We start from the raw sequence: 21781 nt of genomic DNA on the forward strand, positions 1-21781 counted from the left end.
GACCCTGAAGAAGCTCCTGGCTTCGGATCGATGCAGCTCCGGCTGTTGTGGCCATCTGGGGAGTGAACCAGCGGGTGGAAGACCTCTTGCTCTCTGACTCTGTCAATGCTTCTCTGCAACTGTGGCTTTCAAATAAATTAAAAAAAAAAAATGGAAGGAGGCCATGGAGGGAGGGAGACTGGGGCAGGAGCTGGCAGAGGCAGCAGGGTGGGAGAGGGTGTGTGCAGGGAAGCCAGGGACAGAAGGGAGCTGGGCTCCCCTGGGGCGTCTTTCGGGGAGCACAGGCGCGGGAAGAGATGGGGAAGTCGTGCACGACCCCTGCCTTTTGACAAGGCTGCACTTCTCTGTGTGTCCCGGTTCTGTTCTCCCCACGGGAAGACAAGGACCTGGGCGTCTCTCCCAGCCCAGCCAGGGTCCTCGAGCCCCAAAGAGCAGAATGTGGTCAAATGCCAAGTAGGTCTTTAGAGACAACGGGTCTACCCCGTGTCCCCTAGCCTTCAGGGCCGTGAGTGCAAGAGAGAAGCAGAGGAGCTGTGCTCCAGCCTGCCCGCCACACTGGCACTGGGTGTCCTGCAGTTCCCATAGTCACAGCAGCCAGTCGTCAGGGTCCCAGCCAAGGTGCGAGAGGCTGAGCTGGCCCAGGGCTCCAGAGGCCCTGTGTGGTGCTTTCTCCCCTTGCCCAGGCAGGGTTTCCACTGGTTCTGCTCCTTCCCTGCACCCAGGCATGGGCCCATGGTCAGGTCCCCGGAAAGAGAGAGGGAGAAGGAGCCAAGCCCTGTGTTAACCCAGGGCCGGACTCGGCCAACATCAACACACACACACGTGTACCCTCTGCAACTGCAGGTCATGCAAGCTGTGGCTTGGGTTGGGCATGGAGCGCCCCACCCCCGGGAGGACAGGCCCCTCCTGCCCCACTGGGGACACGGAGCAGGTATAAAGGGCCCCGCGATGGCAGCGGCTGTCCCTGCACCATGAAGCCTGCTGCTTGCCTGGTGCTGCTCGGCGCTGCCTGGCTCCTGTTCTCTCTTGCCAGTGGGTGCCAGCCACGGACGCCTGGGCTGGGGGTGCTCTGGGGGCAGGGGCCAGCTTTCCAGGGCAGTGCTGGCTCCCAGGGCGGGTGAAGGGACGCACCTGCCATGACCCATGCCTTCCATTTCTCTTCAGATTGTGACATCTGCCGGCTGTGCAGACAGCTGTTTATGAATTTCTGTCAGGACCCTCCGATGAGTATATTTCCTATGTGCAAAATTACCAAAGTGACCCGCTAGTGCTGCAAAACGCCCTTGCGCTGAAGCAGTGGGAGATGGGAAACTGACAGCAGAGGAGAAGGGGCACGCGATCAGTGCTGTGGTGAGTCCAGCTGGGCCTGGCCCAACACCGGCTCCTTCCGGGGCCCTGGGGAGGGGCACTGCTCGTGCCCACCACAGCCCAGCCTGGGACTCTGTGGGAAGAACCTCCAGATGAGGATGCAGAGTTGGGGGCCGCCCCCCCCCACGGTGCGGGAAAGGACAGGGAGGGAGACTGTGTGGACCCGGAGCCCTGGGCTCCATGGCTGTTCAGCTCCCCCAGGCAGGCCCAAGACCCTCCAGGGCCGCTGTCCCCACGGCAGCCCTGCCTCTGTGTAAAATCTCAGCTCTGGCCTCCCTGGACACAGCCTCTCCAGCGCCCGAGTCGAATCTTCTCCAAGCGGTGACCACTGGGTGCTGTCTGCCTTCAAATCTCACTAACTCACCCTGACCCCTCAGGTGCCCTCCTCCACCCCCAGACCTCATGTTTCCTTCTCCCTGGACCCCAAACGGCCATCTGGGGCTCCGGAGCCTGGAATTAGACCTCCAACAGCCCTTCCTGTCCTCCCGGGCCTGGCGACAGCTGGGGAAAAAGCAGACCAAACCCTGACTGCAGGTGGAGCACAGGCAGGGAAGGGCACTGCTAGGCTGCAAGTGTGCCAGAGACAGAAGGGGCCAGCGGACTGGGGTCTGTGTGTTCCTGGAGGCCCCCGGTGCCACTGCCACCTTGCCAGGCCTTCTGTGTAGCCCCTGCCTGTCCCAGCCTCGCCTGCACCCCCCACAGAGAACCTCCCCCTCATTCCTCATCAAGGGAGGGATTTTTAGGAGAGCTTCTCAGGCACCCGGGGTGCAGGAGAGGATCTGCCTTTAGCTGCCCAGATCCAGTGCCAGGCTGCAGCTCCTCCCCAGGAAGTGCCCTGTGCCTGCGCCCTGCAGGTGTCTCTTGGCCCCAGCCTCACCAGGTGTCCCGACTTCTCTTTGCAGAGTAAAATCTTCTCAGATCCTCTTTGTTAAGGGAGCCCTCCCGGCCAGAAGACCCAGGGCCACCCTGGGCCTACGTTCTCAGCAGGTGCAGCCCCATGCACTGGTGGCCTCTCAAAGGAGGAGGCAACAATAAAAGCCCGCATTGCACAGAGTCTGCTCAGTGCTGGACCGGACACCGGGCGTGGGTGTGGGAGGCGGGCGGTGCAGCGGGGCCGGCTGCCGTGACTGCCAGTGGCGGCTGGATCCAGGGCTGTCCGTGTTGTTCCTGCAGGGGTGCAGTGTGGGGCGGGGCGGGGGGGTGTGTGGTCTCCATCGCCATGGCCGAGATCCGCAGGACACACGCGTCACTGACCAGGCATAGCCAGCTAGCCTCCTTCAGAGCGGCAGTGAGAGTCCCAGCGTCACCGTGAGCACACTGCGGCTCAGAGCCGGGGCGCGTGCCCAACACTGCACAGCAGCTGCCACTCTGCTGCCCCGCCCTCTGCAGAGAGACCTGCTCGGCTGCTCAGTGTGAGGCCGTGCACGGTGGCAGTGGTGCCCACCTATAGATGGATATGAGACCTCCCACCTCCAGGCCCAAGGGACATAAGGGGTGGGAAGGGGTCCCTGACCAGACAGAAGGACCTAAAGCTCAGGGGGCATGAACGCCCCTGGCCATGATCCAGAAATCCTCTCTCGTGCCTCAGCTGGTCCCAGTGCCAACCCCCAACTGTGGACACAGCTGTGACCCCGCAAACACACCCCGCGTGGGGTCTCCCGCACAGTGGGCCCAGGGTCTGGGTGTCTGCGGTGGCTCAGCCCTGTGGTCATGATGCTGCCGCCTGTCTCAGGCCCCCCGCATTCCTGTCTGTGCCCTCTGGGCCTGGATCTGCCACCTGCCCCCTGCTCTGTCACAACTCACTGAGGGCACTCGGCACAGGGCTGTCTCGGGAGGAACATCTGTGTCATCCTGGTGACCAAGGAGCTGCTGGGAGGCCCAGACAGCGGCCACTCCTGTCACCGGTGGCATGCTGGAGGGGGGCAGGGTGGGCTGATTCTTTTCCTGTTTCTCCCACACTTGTACCTGGGCTGGCTTCACAGAGAGAAGAGGTCGGGGTGGGCGCTCCAGGCAGCGGTGAAGTCCCGGATTGGGGCGCCCACATCCCCAGTCAGAGGGCCTGGTTCTACTCCCAGCTCCTTGGCTGCCATTCCAGCTCCCCGCTAATGCACACTCGGGGGTTCAGGTGGCACCTGCAGGTGGTGGTCCAAGTACTGGGGTTCCATCACCCAGGAGGGAGGGAGACCCAGATGCATTTCCTGCCTTTGGCTGGCCCAGCCCTGATTCTGGGAGCCCAGCACTCATCCCTTCCCAGGGCCCCACCCCATCTCACCTAGCAACCTCCTACTCTGCCCACCTCTTAAAGGTCCCACACCCCTCTTGGTGCCACAAACTCTGTCTAAAGCACTTACCCCAGGGGAGACCTGCTCTTTGTGCTCACTGAGCTCCCTCCACAGAGGAGCAATGGGGGCCCCTGCCTTTGCAGGAGTGAAAGGGAGCCCAGGGGACGGGAGGGCTTGGGGAGCAGAGACCCCCTCATTACCCCACCTGTGGGACCCTGGGGCTGTGTCCCACCACACTCCGTCTGACAGATGCAAATCTATGTGCAGTGAGGACACAGGCGACACCAGGTGTCTCGGTCCGCTCTCTGCTGCTGTGACAGAATCCCACAGACTGGGGCGATGTCCAAGCCACACGAGCTGATTGGCTCACGTCTCTGGAGGGCCTTCATGCTGCATCCAACATGGTGGCCAACATCCCATGGGGGTGCAGGGAGAGGCGGGTAGAGTCAAAGATGTAGAGAGAAAGAGGGAGAGAAGTAGAGGAACTTGCTTTTATTTTGAACTTTAATTTTTATTGTTTAAAGATTTATTTATTTTAAGGCCTCAGCCACTGGCCACTGCAGACCTATGCTGAGGGGAACAGTGGATGGAAGCAACCACACCCCAAGATCCGCGAATTAAACATATGTAACAACACCTTGATGATAAGGAAACATTTGTAGCAACAACGATAGGAACTCACCCCTGTGCACCCTAAGCCACCCCAGGAGGCCAGCGCCCGTCCATGCAGGAGCTGGGTTGGGGCCCATGCACCCATGCTCCCTGCACACGGACTCTGGGAAACAAACCTCCCCCCGAGTGAAGGAAAATGCAATGTGGAGAACACTAAGCCTAGGCATCTGGAGTTTGAACTCAGGCAGAGAAAGGAAAACGCATGGGCGTCTTCCACCCAATTAGGAACATCTGACTGCTGAAGCTGAGTGGTCCCCATTCAGCACTCGCTGTGTTATTTTACAGCACTTTGTGAGTCTTCCAAAGAGTTTACAATGCAATTTAAAGCTGAGAAGCTGAGTTGGGGGGGGAATATAAGAATCAGTTAAAACCCAAGTGTTGCTGGACAGCATCTCTGGACACGACACAGCGGTGCACTCATTCACACTCCGCAGAGGAGGCCAGCAGGTGTGTGGGTGACCAGGGCCCTGCACCCTGTGGTCTCCATGCCAGGGCAAGGGAAGTGGGCAGAGAGGCAGAGCAGTGTGCCCTTGAAGGGAAAAGAACCGACTGTTGCCATAAGGTGGCAGCTTAGGTGCAGTGTGGGGCCCAGGACCAAGGAGGTGCTGGGGGAGGGCTGAGCCACTTTCCCAGGGGGAGCAACCTTGCGATCAGCACCCCGGGGAGCCGTGGGCCTGTGGCGACTCCTGCCTGCAGCCTGACGCGTGCTGTCCCTGTCCTGATGGTCAGCAGCAGCCCGGTGTTACCAGCATGCGGCTCAGGTGCTGGTGCCCAGGAGTTCTCAGTGCTCTGTGCCTGAAGCCCTGGCCCGTGTCCAGGACAGGGCCCTGGTTCCCGCTCTGGACAGGCTGGGCCACGCTGGCTTGAGGTGCTCAGCGGGAGGCTCCCCTGCCTCCATCCCAGAGGACCCCTGTGTCCACCTCCTACAACTCCAGGGAAGAAGGGCTGGAACAGAGCAGGAGGGGCAGCAGAGGGTGGCAGTGCTGGGGTGGGGCCTGTGGTAGGACAGGAGGCTGCACCCTGGGAGTCTCAGTTCAGGTCATGGCAGGGGCAGCCCCGAGTGTGGGGACAGGTCTATGTGGGGCTCCCTATGCGACCTTGTGTTCAAAGAAAGAGGCCTTCACAGTTGGGCTGTAATACAATAGCAGAGGCAGAAAGGATTGGCGGGAGGTGCCGGTTGCCTGGGACTTGAGACTGTTACGGCAGGTGGCAGAGGGCCCTGGCACCCCTGGTTCCGGGGCAGTTCTGCCAGAGCCCTGCCCTCTTCACCTGGGCCCTGGGGAGAACACAGGCCCCACTTGTGGTGACCTTTAATGAAGCCAGGCCTGAGGACCCTGAGCCCTGCCACAGCAGAGCCACTAGGGATTGGCTGGCAGGCTTCTGTGATGTCACAGTCACTGAGATGCGCACTCTGGGCTGGGAGGCGACCAGAGGCCAGTAGTGCGTCTACTGCCCAACTGACCAGTTGGTAGTGTAGGCAGCAGGCGCATTTCAGAGAATCACATGGATTCGCGATGGAGGTGAGTGGCACTTGCTCTCTGCATGAGCTGTGGTGTGGGGAAGGTCCTGCCAGGGGGGTGGCCCTGGTCTCCCACACCGGATTCCATGAGTGATGTGGTGGAGCTCTGAGTGCTGCCCCTGTGTGCAGAGCGTGTATACAGTTTTCTCATTCTTCCCGCTCTGCTGGTCACCAGTGTTGAATGGGCCTGGGTGTGAGTCCGTGTCTGGACATGGGTTCAAGACTAGGTGTCGGGTCAGCTGGTATCAGGTGGGCAGGGAGGCCGGCTCTGAGAGCCCCAGAGATGCGGGAGCTGGGAGCAGGCCAGGGAGCCCCGTAGACTTGGGCTCCCTGGAGGACACATGGATGCCAGGCTGGGGGAGGAGCGCCCTTTCCGAGGGCAGGGGAGGCAAGGTGGGGGCTGTCCTTCCCCAACCGTCCCTAGTCCCTGAGCTCTGCACAAGTCATCCTCCAGGGACCCGGCCACCAGGTGCCCGCCTGCCTGGCTGTGTGGCTGTCCCCCCTCTGACCAGGGGGACAGCCCTCGGGGCAGCATTCCTGTGGGCTCCCCGGTGCTGGCTCTCATGTGCGTGTGTGTCTTACAGATTGGATATGAATGCCCTGAGGTCCCGGAGGGCCCAGGAGCGAGCAGCGCTCATCAGACAATATGAGCAGGTACCGGCCAGGGTGCTGGGGGAGGAGGTGGGGCCCTGCCTCAAGGACTGTGCCTGTGAGAGCCAGACCCAGCCTCCCTGGGGACACGGGGGAGGGGGCAGGTGGACAGCTCCCCCAGTGACTTCTCATCCGGGTCCCTCTCGGCTGCAGGGATGCCGAGGAGCGGCACTGTTGGTGCCCGAAGAAGAGGACGATGAGGGCGGCTGCCTCGTCCCAGACAGGCTTGGGTTCCTGCAGTGAGTCCTCCGCACCCCAGCTCACCCCAGGGCGGGACTGGGGTCAGAAACCCCAACATGAGGCGGCACACCTGTCCCCGGGTCCCGACCTTGAGCCCAGCTGTGGTCACAGGCAGGCACTGGTCAGCATTTGGGGGCAGGAGTCGGACATGGAGGCTGTTCCCACAGATGTCGGGAGAGAGGCCCCGTTGCTGGAGGGTGGGCTCCGGTAACCTGGAGGGATGGAGCCATCTCGGGCCATCTCTGGCATGACTCAGCAGCCCACCTTAGCACGGGGATAAGGGCTTCTGCCTCCATGTTGTGCCAGAACCTGGAGAATAAGCAGGAGCAGAGTGGTGGAGAGATGGCCAGGGTCCGGGCTGACAGAGGAGGGGTGAGGTGGGGCACATGACCTCAGGAGGCCAGGGCACAGGGGGGAGGGTGGGCAGTGGGGGACCCTGAGGGGTGTAGGGGTCCCAGGTGCCTCGAGCCCCAGGTGCACACTCACAGCACTGAGCATCTCTCAGGCAGGTCACTCGGACTCGGTCAGTTCCAGGGTGACGTCCTGGGCAGAGCTGATGTGGGGATATAGCTGCCTCAGCCCTGGGCAGTCTGGCCCTGCTCAGGACAGCCACCCCCCAACTGCTGTGGGGGGCTGCCACACACCCACGAAGGTGGACCTCTGACAGGCCTGGAGCCCCCCACTGGCAGCAAGGGCCCCTGCCTGGCCCTAGGCTCCCTGTGCTCATGGTCACCAGCCCCTCCCTCCCCATCTCAGTCCCCTGGGCTGAGAGGATGAAGCTGGTCCTTCCCTGGCCCACTAGGGAGGTCGCGGTGCCTGTTGTGGTCCTGTCCTCACCTCTCCGCCTCCCTTGCTTTCCAGTGAGCAGAAGCTGCCCCAAGACAGCACCCCGGGGGCAAAGGTAAGGACAAGTCCTTGGCCATGGGCCAGTCATCTGGAAGCAGAGCTGGGCAGAGGGGGCACGTGGGGCTCGGCAGTGGTGAGTGGGAGCGCCATAAGGTCCCGCGATGCGGTACTTATACGGCACCTGCTGACATCTTACCACACTCACCTGTCCCAGAAGTGAGCCGCAGCTCAGGGGTGTCTGCTGTCGGCCGCCCTGACTCATTGGCATGGTTGGGAGTGACCTGGCTGGAGCTCAGGGGCTCTCCTTGACGAAGGGGCAGCTCGGGTCAGAGGCCAGGCCACCGATGCTCCCCCAGACAGAAGATCTGGGGCTCACGGTCTGTGCCTTTTCTGGCTCCTTCCATTTGAGCGCCCACAGAGCTCCTGAGCTGCATCCGAGGGCCCCTCTCAGAGCCCCAAGCTGGGCTCACGCCATCCTGTCTCATTTTCCAGTGTAAACAGGAGGTAAGAAGGATCCAGAAGTGGATAAAGATGATCAAGAACCATAGTAAATACCGCGGCAGTGACAAGGTACCGTGGCGATGAGGGCCCCTCGGGAACACTGAGAGCTGAATTGGGGTTTGAGCAGTGCCCATTCCTGTGCCAGGCACCGCCTGCCTCTCAGATGCCCAGGGGCAACTGTCCAGTCCCTAGAGACACAGGTCATGGGCACACCTCCCCATACACACAGGACACTGTCCTGGTAGAAAATCTGAAGTCACTGCTGAAGACAATCCCAGATGCAGGGCAGGCGTGGTTCCAGGAGCCCTGTAGCGGCCACTCCGTACACGGCAGAGCCGGTGCCCCTGAGCCCTTGGCCCTCCAGTCACTGTGGGTCATAAGGCCCCCATCTGGGCAGATCCTCCCTCTGCCAATACACAGGGAGCCCCTGGCTTCTCCCTCTGCTGTCTCACCCTGCGCTGCCTCCACGAGTGGCCACATTCAGCACTCACCAGAGCCTCCTCTTTCCTGTAGTTTCAGCGCAGAATCTACAAAGGCATCCCTGCCCAGGTGCGCGGGAAGGTGTGGGCTGTGATGCTGGAGGTGGACAAGAGGAAGGCCCAGAACCCGGGCAAATACGCGGTACGGCTCTGCACTCAGCCCAAGGGGGCCCGGCCTGCTCGGGCCTGCTCAGGAGCCTGAGTCTCCGTGGAGGACCGTCCCTCACTGAGCCCTCAGGAGCCTCCTCCCCATCCTGCCTTCCTCTCCCTAGATCCTAGTCAGTGCCTCCTCCACGTCTCCTCAGACCCAGCTGGGACTGGACAGGTGTGTTTTGTGCCAGAGGCTTTAACCTGCTCTCTGCTGAGCTCACCTGGGCAGCTTGGCATACGGCCAGAAGAGAGGACTTGCTGGTCCCTGATGGGCGGGGGTCTCCCAGGATGAGATCACAATGGTGTGAGGTAGGGAGCCCCACAGGCTCTGTGCTAACATGGCCTGCCCGCAGCTGGCCGGCCCTCACCTAGGCCTGCCCACAGCTGGCCCTGCCTTCACATGGACTTGCAGCCCCTGGCATTGCCCTTGCCTGGAGAGGCCGCTCCAATGGTCACACAGCTCTCAATGCTTCTGGGAAAGGAGGGAGTGAGGACTGGTGTGGGCAGAGGGCTGTCAGCTGCAGCTGGCTCTCATGGCCCCTGGCTGCCATCAGGGAGCAGGGCCCAGCTGTGTGGCCCACCCTGCCTCCCCCAAGTCTGCAGTCTGGGGCTGGCCCTGGGAGCTGGGCCTGGAGACAGTCATTGCCCAGGCTCAGCTCCAAGCCAAGGGCGGCTTGCAATGTCGAGATGGAGATGGGCCCCTCCAGCAGGGGGCAGCATGGAGCAGTGGTCAGGCTGTGGCTGACTCCTGGAGGGCAGGGCATGAGATGCCAGTGAGGAGGCTCAGAAGCCTGGCTGGGGGCAGACCACGTCGTGCTGAGAGCTGAGGCAGGCAGGGGGAGTGCACAGGGACCTTTCAGAGCCCCTGTCTGCTGCTGACCGTCAGGGTTACGTGGGCACTGAGGCAAGTTAGGGAGCCCATGACCCTCCCTCAAGGTGGGACCCAGAAAGGAATGAGCGCTTGCAGGGAACTCCCTGTCAGCCAGAAGAGCTGACGTGGACTTGAGGTCCTTGTGTGGCAATGGGGCTTGTGCAGTTCTTGAGGCTGCCCCCCCCTTGTCCCTGCCCTGCAGGAGATGAAAGAGCTGGCCAGGCTGGGCGCCACTCACTTCCATCACATCGACTCCGCCATCGCATGGACTTTCAGAAACCACCTCATGTTCCGGGAACGTTACGGAATGAAGTGAGGCCTCTGGGCTGGGGAGGACCCGCGGGTGGGAGGAGCAAGGGTCCTGGGGCACATGGGGTCCCTAGGGAAGATTGGGTGCAAGCCTAAAACAGTTCATTGAGCACAGAAAACAAACTTGCCTTTTCTATAGTACACAAACTTTCCCAAGACACTGTGGAGAGACTGAAATGAAAAGAAACACCAGGGGAGACAATAGTAGCAATCTATCTAATAAAGGTGTTGTTTCCAGAATATTCAAGGAGCCCTTCAACTCAGTCACAAGGAAGCAGTGGGCAGCCCCCCAGTACCCCGGGAACACAGGCTCGGGGGGGACCCTTCATGAACGCACACACAATTCACCTCCTCAGCGCATGAACACACGCTTATTCCCTACACCACAAAGGGGCACCAGCGCACAGCTGTGGGAATGGGGGAAATAGAACCACTGAGGACGCCGGGTGTTGCTCCCTACAAGGCTGAACGTGCATGGGAGGCTGACTCTCCACAGCTTGGACCCACGGGACTGCACTCCCACAGTGGGACGCTCACCTGTGCCCTGAACACCCACCTGGGAAATGAAAGTGCACGTGACTGCGCCCTGGGAGGTGTGCGTGTCCCTGCAGGCGGCGCTCACCCACATGGTGGACAACACGCAGGTGCCCTGACGACGTCACTGCACATGAGCAGAGTGTCACGGGCCCTGCGTGTGGCTGTCAGGCTCTGTTAGGCAGAGCTGCACTGAGAGCCTCGGCAGCACAAGACACACGGCCTCTGTCCTCTCTCTTCCAGCCAACAGGCCTTATTCCACATACTGATGGCCTATTCCGTCTACAATCCCGTGAGTATTCTGGGATCATAGCGCAGGTGCTATCCCGGCAGTCCCTGCAGGGCACCCCTGGTCACAGAGATCCCAGCCTGGGTTGAGGGGGCCTCGCTCATCCACAGCTCTGAGGAAGAGCAGTGGAGGCCAGGCTCTGAGCCTCTTGGACCCAACCTCAAGTTCTGGGAGGAGAAAGGCAGCCTTCTCCTGGGCTGGTCTCCAGACCCCAGGAGCTTGGCCATGTTGGGATGCCCCTCCCAGGACTAGCATTCCACGCAGTGGGGCGGGGGGCGAAGGCAGGGCAGATCAGGTGTACGACTTTGCTCTGGGTCCCACTGATGCCATTACACCCACCAGCCCTGTGGTTGGACCCATGGGCCTGAATCCCACTCTGTACAGCGCCACTGCCACAACCACCCACTCAGACTTTCCCATGAGTGGAGCAGGCGCAGGGCTCCATGGGTGACCCAGCAAGGCCTGGACATCCCCACCCCCCTGACCTGCCACTGGCCAACCCTGCCTGGTGCCCTGGTTCCCAGGGGGGCCTGGCATTCAGGAAGCCCAGGCCTGCACCCATGCCAGAGGCACACCTCCTGTTCCGGTCCTGGTAGCACTTCCTGGCTTACTTCTTCCTCATGTGAGAAAGGGCCACCGGCTCACCTGCAGAGCTCAGGGGTCCAGAAGCTTCCATGGGCATGGATCTGGATTCCCACAGCAACCTGGCCCATGCTGACATCTTGGGGGTAACAGGTGTCCATACTTGAGCTCTCCCCCTGTGCTGCCTAAGCTCAGGCCCTGCAGGATTCCCTCCAGGAACTTGGAGAACTTCTCTGGGCTCCAATTCTTGGGCAGCTGACACCAAGTGGCAGGATTCAGGCACAGGGGCTCCCTGTGCCTAAATCTTCCTGGACCCTTCAGTGGGTGACCCTGATCTGCCTGAGAGGTGGGCCATCCTAGGATATCATTCTTGCCAGGGGAGGTCTCCTAAAGGTATTCTGGGATCTTGCAGGAGGTGGGCTACAGCCAGGGTCTGAGCCATGTGGTGGCACTGTTGCTCATGTATATGCCCGAGGAGGACGCTTTCTGGGCCCTGGTGCAGCTCATGGAAAGCAGGAAGCACGCGATGCACGGTAGGTGGATGGCGTGTGGGGCCCAGTGCATGCAAGTCCGTGCACGGCCCTCACTGGCTCCTGAATGTGCAGGACAGTGTCACAGTGTGTGTGTGGGGGGGTGCTCCCTAGAAGCCAGGGCTGGCAGAAGCCTCCCAGACTGAGCCAGCCGCCTTCTTTCACCACCACCCAAAGGCCCTGCAGCTTGGCCATGGCCATCCTGGGTGTGGGAACCTTCAGAACAAGGGGTCCTGTCCTTGTCCAGTGACTCAGGTCGATTCTGGCTCTTCTGCCTCACACATCTGTACACAACTCTCAAGCACAGAGCCACACCTAGGGAACTTGTGGAAGGCAGTATCCCCTGTACGGTCACCCCTCCTCACTCCTGAGTCTTGGAATGGTCAGGAGTCACCCAGTCTGACTGCACCCACCCCAGCGGGCTCCAGGGGGCAGCCTGGCCTGGGCTGCACACAGTCACCCACCTGCACTCACCTCCCAAGCAGATCCTCTGCCCTGGCCACGTTCATCCCCACCTGCCCCTGGTCCAGCCTCCCCTGACCCTCAGTGCTCAGAAGCACCCCACCCAGGCCTGGGGCTCTCCAGCCTTCCTAGGAGGAGGCTCTCACGTGGGGGTGTGGCTGATTCTACTCAGGTTTCTACAAACCAAACACCCCCAAACTGGAGCGATTCCAGCAACACCTGGGGCTCATTGTGCATCGCGTGCTCCCCTCCCTGGAGAAACACCTGGTAAGTTAAGCATCTCCTTTCTCCTCTTGGGGGCTCTGGGCTCATGGGACTGCTTCCTGAGCCAGGGGAGGCCACGTCCTCACCAAAACTTTCCTTGGTTATGGGGGTCCGCGGCAGCTTGGGTGTTGGTTTGTTGTCCAGCACTTGGTCCCCCAGAGTTGGCGTAGATTGAAGGGAGACGCTGTCCCCAGAGCAGAGTGGAAGGAGGGACCTGTGTCCCTTCAGGAACCTGCATGGCTGGGAGGGGGGATGCCCCTGCTGCTGGGCTTCCTGCACCCAGGGGCTCTGCCCCAGGGCTCAGATTAGAGGGAGTCAGGCCTGGGCCCTGGGCCCTGAGCCCCCTCTGCCTCTGCCTCTTCTTAGGAGAAGGAGGGTGTGTGCCTGGAGGACTCCACCACCCACTGGTACATCCAGTGCTTCCTGGATGGGGTAAGTGCCCCGGGGACCCCTTGCCCAGGGAAGCTCCTGCCCCAGTGCCTGGTTCTCTGGTGCTGGTGGCCTGTGACTCTGAGCTCCCCCAGCCCCAGCAGACACAGGAGGGAGCCTGCTGTGCAGACCAGGCAGGCCCTGTCCAGCCCTGCTAAGGGTGGTCCAAGCTGAGGCTGAGCCTCAGAGCCAGCAAGGAGGGGACAGGTCCCACCAGGACCCATCCTGAGAGCCTGGCAAAGGCCAGAGCCCTACAGTGAGAGGCAGGAGATCCATAGACCCCCCGTGGCAGAGGCTGGTGGCAGCACAGCCCAAGGGCTGAGCCCTCCCCAGGTCCCTGGGGTGTCTGGCATCTCCAGTGTGGCTTCCAAAGTGTGCAGACCCCCAGGGTCCAGGACAGGACATGGTCATCCTCTGTGGGTCTGGTTCGCTGAGTGGGCAGGGATGTAGCCATGAGGCATGGCCTCCCCTCCCCTCCCAGGAGGAGCTCTGGCCTTCTTGTGTGATCAGCCTCCTGGAGTCTCCCTCTGTCCTAGGGGAGTGACACTGCACACCCACCCCTGTGGGCCCTGCTGAGGCCCTGACGGCGGGTCCTCCAATGCCTCTGTCCCCAGGTGCCATTCCACCTGGCTCTGAGAATATGGGATATATACATCCTGGAGGGCGAGCACGTGCTCCCAGCCATGGCATACACGGCCCTCAAGATCCATAACAGTGAGTCCTCAGGGCCCACAGAGGCCCGGGTGCTGGGACGGAGGAGCTGGGGGTCCCCCTGCCTGTCCCTCATGAGCAGGGCTTGAGGGAGGGATGAGGGGGTTTGGGAGGCCTGGGTTCCCTTCAGGAGGGCACTGAGAATCCCCCTGTTGCATCCCCAATCCCAGGCCCCCACAGACCACAAGGAGAAGTGGCCAGGGTCATCGCACTGGAAATTGGCCCCTGAGCAGTCCCTCTAGTGCTTGGCTTGACACCCAAGGGTGTCCAAGGGTGTCTGCAGCCCATGTCTGGTGCTGGGACAGGGCTTGGGGCAGCCATGGTGGCTGCGCCATCCCTAGGGCACCTCCCAGCCTGACACCCACCCGCATGTCTAGAGCGCCTGCTGAAGATGCCCCGGGACCACCTCCGGGAGTTCCTGCAGGTGACCCTGAAGCAGGCCTGGTCTCTGAGCGAGGACGCGGTCATCAGGCAGCTGCGGGCCTCCATGCGTGAGCTGGGGAAGCTCCAGTGCCTCCTGCCTCCCGAAGGTGAGTCCAGCACACGGCCCCGTCCCATGCTCCCTTGGGGGAGTCAGTAGTGGGAGTACCAGGCCCTGACATCCCCGCCCAGGGCCTCACCTCTTCCTGGTCCTCCTTGTCCTCCCCGGGCTCAGCAGTTCCGCTTTCTGAAGTTCTGACAGCATGGCCTGGCAGGGCCTCGGGCAGCTTCCCAGAATCCTCCTGTGGGTGCCGGCTCTCCCCCCATGACTCTGGGGCCAGGCCGTGGAGCTGTCCTCAGGGCATTTGTGGCTCTGGCTCCTCGGCTGACTCCCACTCTGGAGTGGATTGGAGGCCCCGCCTTGAGCTACCCTGCCCAGGTCTGGAGCAGGTGCCCTGGCTCAGTGCCCCCAGGAGCCTGGAGCACAGCTGGACCCCCAATCCAGCAAGATGAGAAGCGGCCCTGCCTGCCCAGGGGGCCTCTCCCCAACTGACCCCACACAGCCTCCTGGCCCGATGACCACAGCTGTCTGCACACAGGACCCTCCTAGGACAGGGGTGGGCGGGGCTTCCACCTGCATGTGGGCAGGGCTAGAGGGAGGTGGGGCTGTGGGAGACCCTGTGCAGTGATGTAAAGGCTGCCAGCACTGGATCCCCTTCAGCCATCTGAGAACCCCTGGAAGGCCCAGGTGCCCTGAGCCCAGTTGTGGGGGCCGAGTGCACTCCTGCGAGCAGGGCTGGGCACAGAGGCAGGGCTGGGGGCCCCCGCGGCAGAAAACAAGAGTGTGGGCTCTGCAGCCCTAGCCTCGGGCCAACAGAAGGCAGCGGGACCCGGAGCATCGCTGGCCTCTGGGCTCTGGTGGGGAGGGGTCCCTGTGCTTGTCCCCTGCTGCTGCTGCCATCATGGACCTGAGCGCCTGGGTCCCCATGCAGAGCAGAGATGGGCTTGTCCCAGCTCTAGAGGCTCTAAGTGGGGGCCCAGGTGCAGGCTGTCCAGGCACTGGGGAGGCCCCACTGCACCTCCAGATGCTGCCTCCTTGGGTGCTCGTAGGACAGTAGTGGTGACAGCCCAGTCTCACCAGGAAAGAGACAGTGGCCCAGGGGCAGAGGACACAGGGCACCCCTGCCACCTCTTTAGAAACTGCATTCCCTGTCCCCAAGGGCCTGAACCGGACTCCATGTCTGCCCCACAGCCCCAGCTCTCACCCCATCATCTTAGGCTCAGTTCCTTTCCAGCCATGTAGGAGGGACTCAGATGCGGGAAATTCAGCCAATGCGCTGTTAGGGCGCAGCAGGTCAGGTGGGGGAGGTGACGGGGTCCTGAGTTGGTGCCTGGGTCCCCAGAGGTGATAGTGAGGCAAGGAGTTCAGGGCCATCCACCCTGTGGGGCTGTGCAGGAGGAGCCGGTGGTGTCCCAGGGCTCCCCTTGCCCGGGCTGCACACACCCTCCCCTCTGGGGCCAGCAGCCTGGAAGAGTCCTCAGCGTCACACGTGGTGATGGGGACCCCAGGATGAGGTCGGGGCAGGCACCCTGCAGGCCAGACGGGGGCTGTGGAGAAGCAAACCGCGTCTCTTCTTCTTCCAGCCAAGGCCATCGAACAGTGCAGCAGGCCCCTGGGGCAGGCACGCGTCCCCCAGATGCACGTTCCTGCCCCCACTGCTCCGAAGGCCAGAATCACCATTCAGGACACAGTGGCAGTGTGGGAGCAGACCAGGGGTCCCGCTACTCGTGCAGTGATGATCCGTCCTCCAGGAAGCTTTGGCCTCCGCATCGCCGAGAGGGAAGGCGTGGAGGAGGAGGAGAGCTGGGAAGGCAGCCCAGAGCCCCTCGGCCTGGGCTCCCCTGTGGGGACCGCAGAGTCTCCAGGTTCTGCCAGCCCCACGGAGTCTCCAAAGTGCTCGAGGTGGGGAGGCCTGTGCCAGTGCGCCAGTCTCCCTAACCTGAGCGGGCCAGAGCACAGGGAGGACGACTCCTCCGACGCTGGCAGCCGGGAGGGCCTGTGGATGTGGGCTCCTCCACAGGCCTCAGAGCCCCCAGAACCAGGGCCCATGCAGGCCGTCCCCGCCTGGGGGCCACGGCTGAAGACTTCCCCCTACTGGCATGGCAGCCCCACGCACTCTGGGGACAGTCACGGGCTGGAGCTGGCCAGAGCCAGCCCTGGGCTGGGAGACCAGGCCCGCGTGCCCTCCCTGGCCAGAGGCCTCCTTACCTCTTATTCAACGGGGCACCTGGATGATGGGTGCCTCCTAGAAGAGAGGCCGAGTCCAGCATCTGTCCTGCCCAGGCTGGGCAGCAGCCTTCCGTGTGTCTTCACGGCATCCTATGCACTTGGTTGAGCCCCCACCGCCCAGGCTCTTCCTGGGGCCAGGACACCCTGACACTGGAAGACAACAGCCATGCCAGGAGCCACTGTACTCTCCTCCCCGCCCCCCTCCCCCACCGCCACCCTCAGGTGGTGCTGAGTCTGTATTAAATTGTTCCATGGAAAGGAGTTTGCTCCAGTTTGTGACCCCGGCGCCCAGCGGCAGCAAGCTTCCCCGTGTTCCTGGGGAGATGGGCAGCTCCACAGCCCCCAGCCCCAGGCAGAGACCCACTCAGGACCCTGCAGGCAATGCCTGAGATTCAGCTGTGCCCTGTGGGAACTGGGTCAGGGTGGGAGAGCAGCAGCTGTGAGTGCCCGTGACCTCTGGGACAGATCAGCACAATAGGAACAGCCGTGGTTGGAGGGCCTGTGTCACCTCTGTGCTCTCCCCTAGACCTGGGCGGCTGTGGCTGCAGCATCCCTGGCTTGACCCCGCATGTCTCTCACAGGTATGGGATACCTGTTGCAGACTGTATGTTCCAGGACCTCAGGAAGGAATTAAATTCCTGTGGTGTATACACTGTCCCGTTATCAGGCTTTATTGTCCAGGGGACACCGAGGACCAGCAGGGCTGACTTAACCACCTTTATCACATTTCTAGCCTTTTCTCCGGATTGGGCTGCTGCAAATACAGCCTTTGAATACGTATCTCCCACCACATGGACAAACTTAAGTTGACCAAAGGAGTTAATGTGGGTGACGTCCACTTGCCAGAGCTTCTTAGGAGCAAGGCCTCACGGGTTCACTCCTGCTTGTAGCAGTGGGCCTGACGGGGCGAGGGGGCACAATTCTTGCAAGAGTGCACTAGGTGTTTGCATTGGCTCATTGTTAGCTCCGGGAAAAGTGATTTTGTGTTGCTTTCTGCCATATGAAGTTTTTGGTGTAGAATAGGGGCTTGTTCTAGGTGTCTGATGGAAGCCATGTTGCAGGAGATAAGACCATCAACCTTTTCATTGCCTTGGAAATCTCACATAACAAGCAGCAAGTATGACCTGCAAACCAACGTAAGCACAGCAATGGAGTTTTTTTTCTGAACTTGAGCCTTGAATCCCCTGGGTGGTTTAAAGGGCCCTGTGCCTCCATCAGCACCAGCAGGTGGTATCGGGAGAGAGGCATCTCCCCAGACTGAGTTGTCCCGAGCCCTTCCAGCCCCCGAGGGCTGCAGCTCTACAGGCCCACACACCGGGTCACCAAGGGGCGGTGCTGCTCTGCCTAGACCCTCCAGAGAGCTCCCCCAGCCTCCGATGCAGGAGCACAGTGTGTTGGCTCCAACAAGACGAGGGTGTCCATGGAAACGCTAGCAGAAGCGAGCCCGAGACAGCTGCTTGTGCGCTTATCTGGAACCCGGTGAGCAGCAAGACGAGTAACTTAATATCGGGTTTTAACCATGAATAAAACCCCACATGTGAGTGCATCCTCATACAAACAGATAACCGGGTAAGCGGACAGATGGAGAAGAGACAAATACTCCTGAGAGAGACCCCAAGTGGTCAATGGCTGACTCCGCTCCAGCAGGGGGAGCTACTGCCCCTCCCTGACAGATGTGGACAGTCCTCTGGTGATAACCCGTGGTCAGTCACAGCTGTCATGCACCTGGATGCCAGGTGACAAGAAGGGACCTGATTTCTTTGGTTTTCTTTCCAAACTCTCCAACCCCAGTCCAAACTACAAGAAGAGCCCCTGACAAGCTCTGTGTAGGGGACATTGGGTCATCCCTGGCCAGGCCTCCCCTAGAGTGGCAAGGTCAGAAAACCCAGGACAGGCTGAGAAAGCTCCCAGCCCGAGGACAGGTGGACAACGGGCAGCTGGCACTCAGCTCTGGGTGCTTCTTTGCCTAAAGCAGTTGCCGGATGTGAATCCTGTTTGGCACAGGGTTCTCCCTGGGCTCGAAATAATTGTGTGTCTTTTCTGCTCTGATGCCCAGCAAACTGTATTCTGTCATTGTTGGTGATAGAGTGCCTCCAGCCAAAAGAAAACAAAAGTGCTTAATCTTGAATTCATTTGGAAGGCAGAGTCACAGAGAGGCAGAGAGAAAGAGAGCGAGAGAGCGAGAGAGAGAGAGAGAGAGAGAGAGAAGAATTTCAGTCCGTAGGTTCACTCCCCAAATGGCTGCAATGGCAGCTGGGCCTCCTCTGGGTCTCCCATTAGGGTGCAGGGGCCCAAGCACTTGGGTCATCTTCCACTGCTTTCCCAGGCCATAGCAGAGAGCTGGATGGGAAGTGGAGCAGCCGGGACTCAAGCTGGCTCCCATATGGGATGCCAGCACTGCAGGCAGAGGCTTTAACTCACTACGCCACAGCCACAGCACCGGCCCCAGCTTACTGTGTTTAAAAAGGAATTATTGGGGCCGGTGCAGTGGCCCAGTGGGTTAATGCCCTGGCCTTAGGAACCGGTGTCCCATATGGGCACCGGTTCTAGTCCCAGCTGCTCCTCTTATGATCTAGCTCTCTGCTATGGCCTGGGAAAGCAGTAGAAGATGGCCCAAGTCCTTGGGCCCCTGCACCCATGTGGAAGGCACAGAAGAAGCTCCTGGTTCCTTGCTTCAGATCGGCTCAGCTCTGCCTGTTGTGGCCATCTGGGGAGTGAATCAGTGGATGGAAGACCTCTCTCTCACTGTCCACTCTGCCTGTCAAAGACAAAAAAATAGAGTAATTATCCAGACTTACTTCCTATAATTAATTGACTTTTTTTTTTTTTGACAGGCAGAGTGGACAGTGAGAGAGAGAGACAGAGAGAAAGGTCTTCCTTTGCCGTTGGTTCACCCTCCAATGGCCGTCGCGGCCGGCGCGCTGCTGCCGGCACACCGCGCTGATCCGATGGCAGGAGCCAGGAGCCAGGTGCTTTTCCTGGTCTCCCATGGGGTGCAGGGCCCAAGCACCTGGGCCATCCTCCACTGCACTCCCTGGCCACAGCAGAGTGCTGGCCTGGAAGAGGGGCAACCGGGACAGAATCCGGCACCCCGACCGGGACTAGAACCCGGTGTGCCGGCGCCGCTAGGCGGAGGATTAGCCTAGTGAGCCGCGGCGCCGGCCTTAATTGACTTTGACACTTATCATCAGGACTTCTACCATGCACTGCAAATTCAAAATATTTGATTCTGATTAATTTTTAGAAGCCTATAGTATTTCTTTTTTATTTGTTTTTTCATCTATAGTATTTTGAGCAGGAGAATCTTCAGAGCCCATGATCCAGAGAATTCTTTCTGCGACTATCACATATTGGTTTTTTTGTTTTGCTTTTTAAATATTTATTTATTTATTTGAAAGGCGGAGTTACAGAGAGGCAGAGATAGAAAGAGAAAGAGAGAGAGAGTCTGGAAAATTACTCTATTTTTTTTTCTTTGACAGGACAGTGAGAGTGAGAGAGAAAGAGAGAGAGAGAGAGAGAAAGGTCTTCCTTTGCTGTTGGTTCACCCTCCAATGGCCACTGTGGCTGGCGCACCATGCTGATCCAAAGGCAGGAGCCAGGTGCTTCTCCTGGTCTCCCATGGGGTGCAGGGCCCAAGCACTTGGGCCATTCTCCACTGCACTCCCGGGCCACAGCAGAGAGCTGGCCTGGAAGAGGGGCAACTGGGACAGAATCCTGTGCCCCGACTGGGACTAGAACACGGGGTGCCGGCGCCGCTAGGTGGAGGATTAGCCTGGTGAGCCGCGGTGCCAGCCTGAATAATTGCTCTAGATAAAGACACTGTAGGGGCTGGCACTGTGGCGTATTGAGTAAAGCCGCTGCCTGCAGTGCCGGCCTCCCATACGGGCACTGGTTCCAATCCAGCTCCTCTCTCTTCTTTTTTTTTTTTTAAAGATTTATTTATTTATTTGAAAGAGTTATATAGAAAGATAAGGAGAGAGAGAGAGAGAAAGAGAGAGAGGTCTTCCATCTGCCGGTCTACTCCCCAACTGGCCGCAACAGATGGAGCTATTCCAATCCGAAGCCAGGAGATAGGAGCTTCCTCTGGGTTTCCCACATGGAAACATGCAGAGAGCTGGATTGGAAGTGGAGCAGCCGGGACTGGAACCAGCACCTCTGCTGTGGCCTGGGAAAGCAGAAGATGGCCCAAGCCCTTGAGAAACTGCACCGCATGGGAGACTGTGGGGAGCAACTCGGACTAGACTGTTACTGGAATTAAGACTTATTCTATGCATCTGCTCTCCCACAATATGGCGCTGAGAAGGGAGAAACAGCTTCTACGCAGCTGCCTCCAGTTCAACCAATAAACTGTAGGACCTGCTCCTGATTGGAGGAGAGCAGCGTACTCGGCGTGTGGGTAGCAGAGTTGGGATTGGCGACTATAAAGGAGGAGAGAGACAACATGCACCAGGAACATCCATCTGAAGGAACACCTGTGCAGCCCCCGAGAGAGCCGGCCGGCGGTGTGCCGCTCCCCCGCGGAAGTGGGGAAGGTGGCAGGGGGAACCGCCCTTCCAGGGAGGTGGAAGGGATGGTAGCCAACCCGGGAAGAACCAGCAGCAAACCCGGGGAGGGCCGAGCAGACAAAAGAACAGCGCAGGGTCCTGTGTCGTTCCTCCACGAAGAGGGGGAGCGACATAATGGTGCCGTGACTCGGATATGAAGCCTAGGCAGGGTTCAGTGTCGTTCCTCCACGAAGAGGGGGAGCGACAGGAGACTGGTAAGAAGCTCTTGGCTCCTTGCTTCAGATTGGCACAGCTCTGGCTGTTGCGGCCAACTGGGGAGCGAACCAGCAGATGGAAGACCTCTCTCTCCCTGCCTCTGCTTCTTCTCTGTGTAACTCCGACTCTCAAATAAATAATCTTTTTTAAACAAGACATTGCAAATGTTAAAAATTAAAATTTAACCTGTTTTGTTAAAAACAACCTTTTAAAGATAAAAATAACGTGGTTTTTGTTCAATTATTCCAGACTATATTCTCACATATGGGGTAGTGCTAGAAAGAATAGGAAAAAACATGAGAGGACAGAGTAAATACCTGAGATAATAGAGAAATATCTGTTGAAGTACTTTTCAGTGCAAGAGTAGCTGGTAGAATTAAAGACAGCGTGTGATGTTACAAATCAGTCAGAAACAAGAGTGTAACTCCTCATGCAAAAGGGAGAGCACTGAAAGTAGCAATGAAACGTAAGCCAAAACCTTAGAGGAAAGTGACTGAAATTAGAACACACCAACCACAACCACAAAAAATGGGTTAAATTTATTATAAGAATCTCAGAGTAAAAATTTTTTTTGACAGGCAGAGTGGAGAGAGAGAGAGAGAGAGAGAGAGAAAGGTCTTCC

General features: G+C 59.7%; 1 protein-coding gene across 1 annotated transcript; it reads left to right on the forward strand.

Annotated features, from left to right (window-relative positions):
• Window positions 1–5836: 5836 nt before the first annotated feature.
• On the forward strand, window positions 5837–18586 carry LOC100342011 (USP6 N-terminal-like protein). Its single transcript, XM_070062536.1, has 12 exons — window positions 5837–5842; window positions 6646–6731; window positions 7594–7633; window positions 8071–8148; window positions 8593–8700; window positions 9782–9891; window positions 10666–10714; window positions 11706–11826; window positions 12458–12552; window positions 12916–12981; window positions 13593–14219; window positions 15754–18586. The coding sequence occupies exons 1-11, from the start codon at window positions 5837–5839 to the stop codon at window positions 13776–13778; spliced, it is 945 nt and encodes a 314-aa protein (XP_069918637.1). The 3' UTR covers window positions 13779–14219; window positions 15754–18586.
• The last annotated feature ends 3195 nt before the right edge of the window (window positions 18587–21781 follow it).

This window comes from Oryctolagus cuniculus, chromosome 18 (genome assembly GCF_964237555.1).
Source record: "Oryctolagus cuniculus chromosome 18, mOryCun1.1, whole genome shotgun sequence".
NCBI classification, from domain to species: Eukaryota; Metazoa; Chordata; class Mammalia; order Lagomorpha; family Leporidae; genus Oryctolagus; species Oryctolagus cuniculus.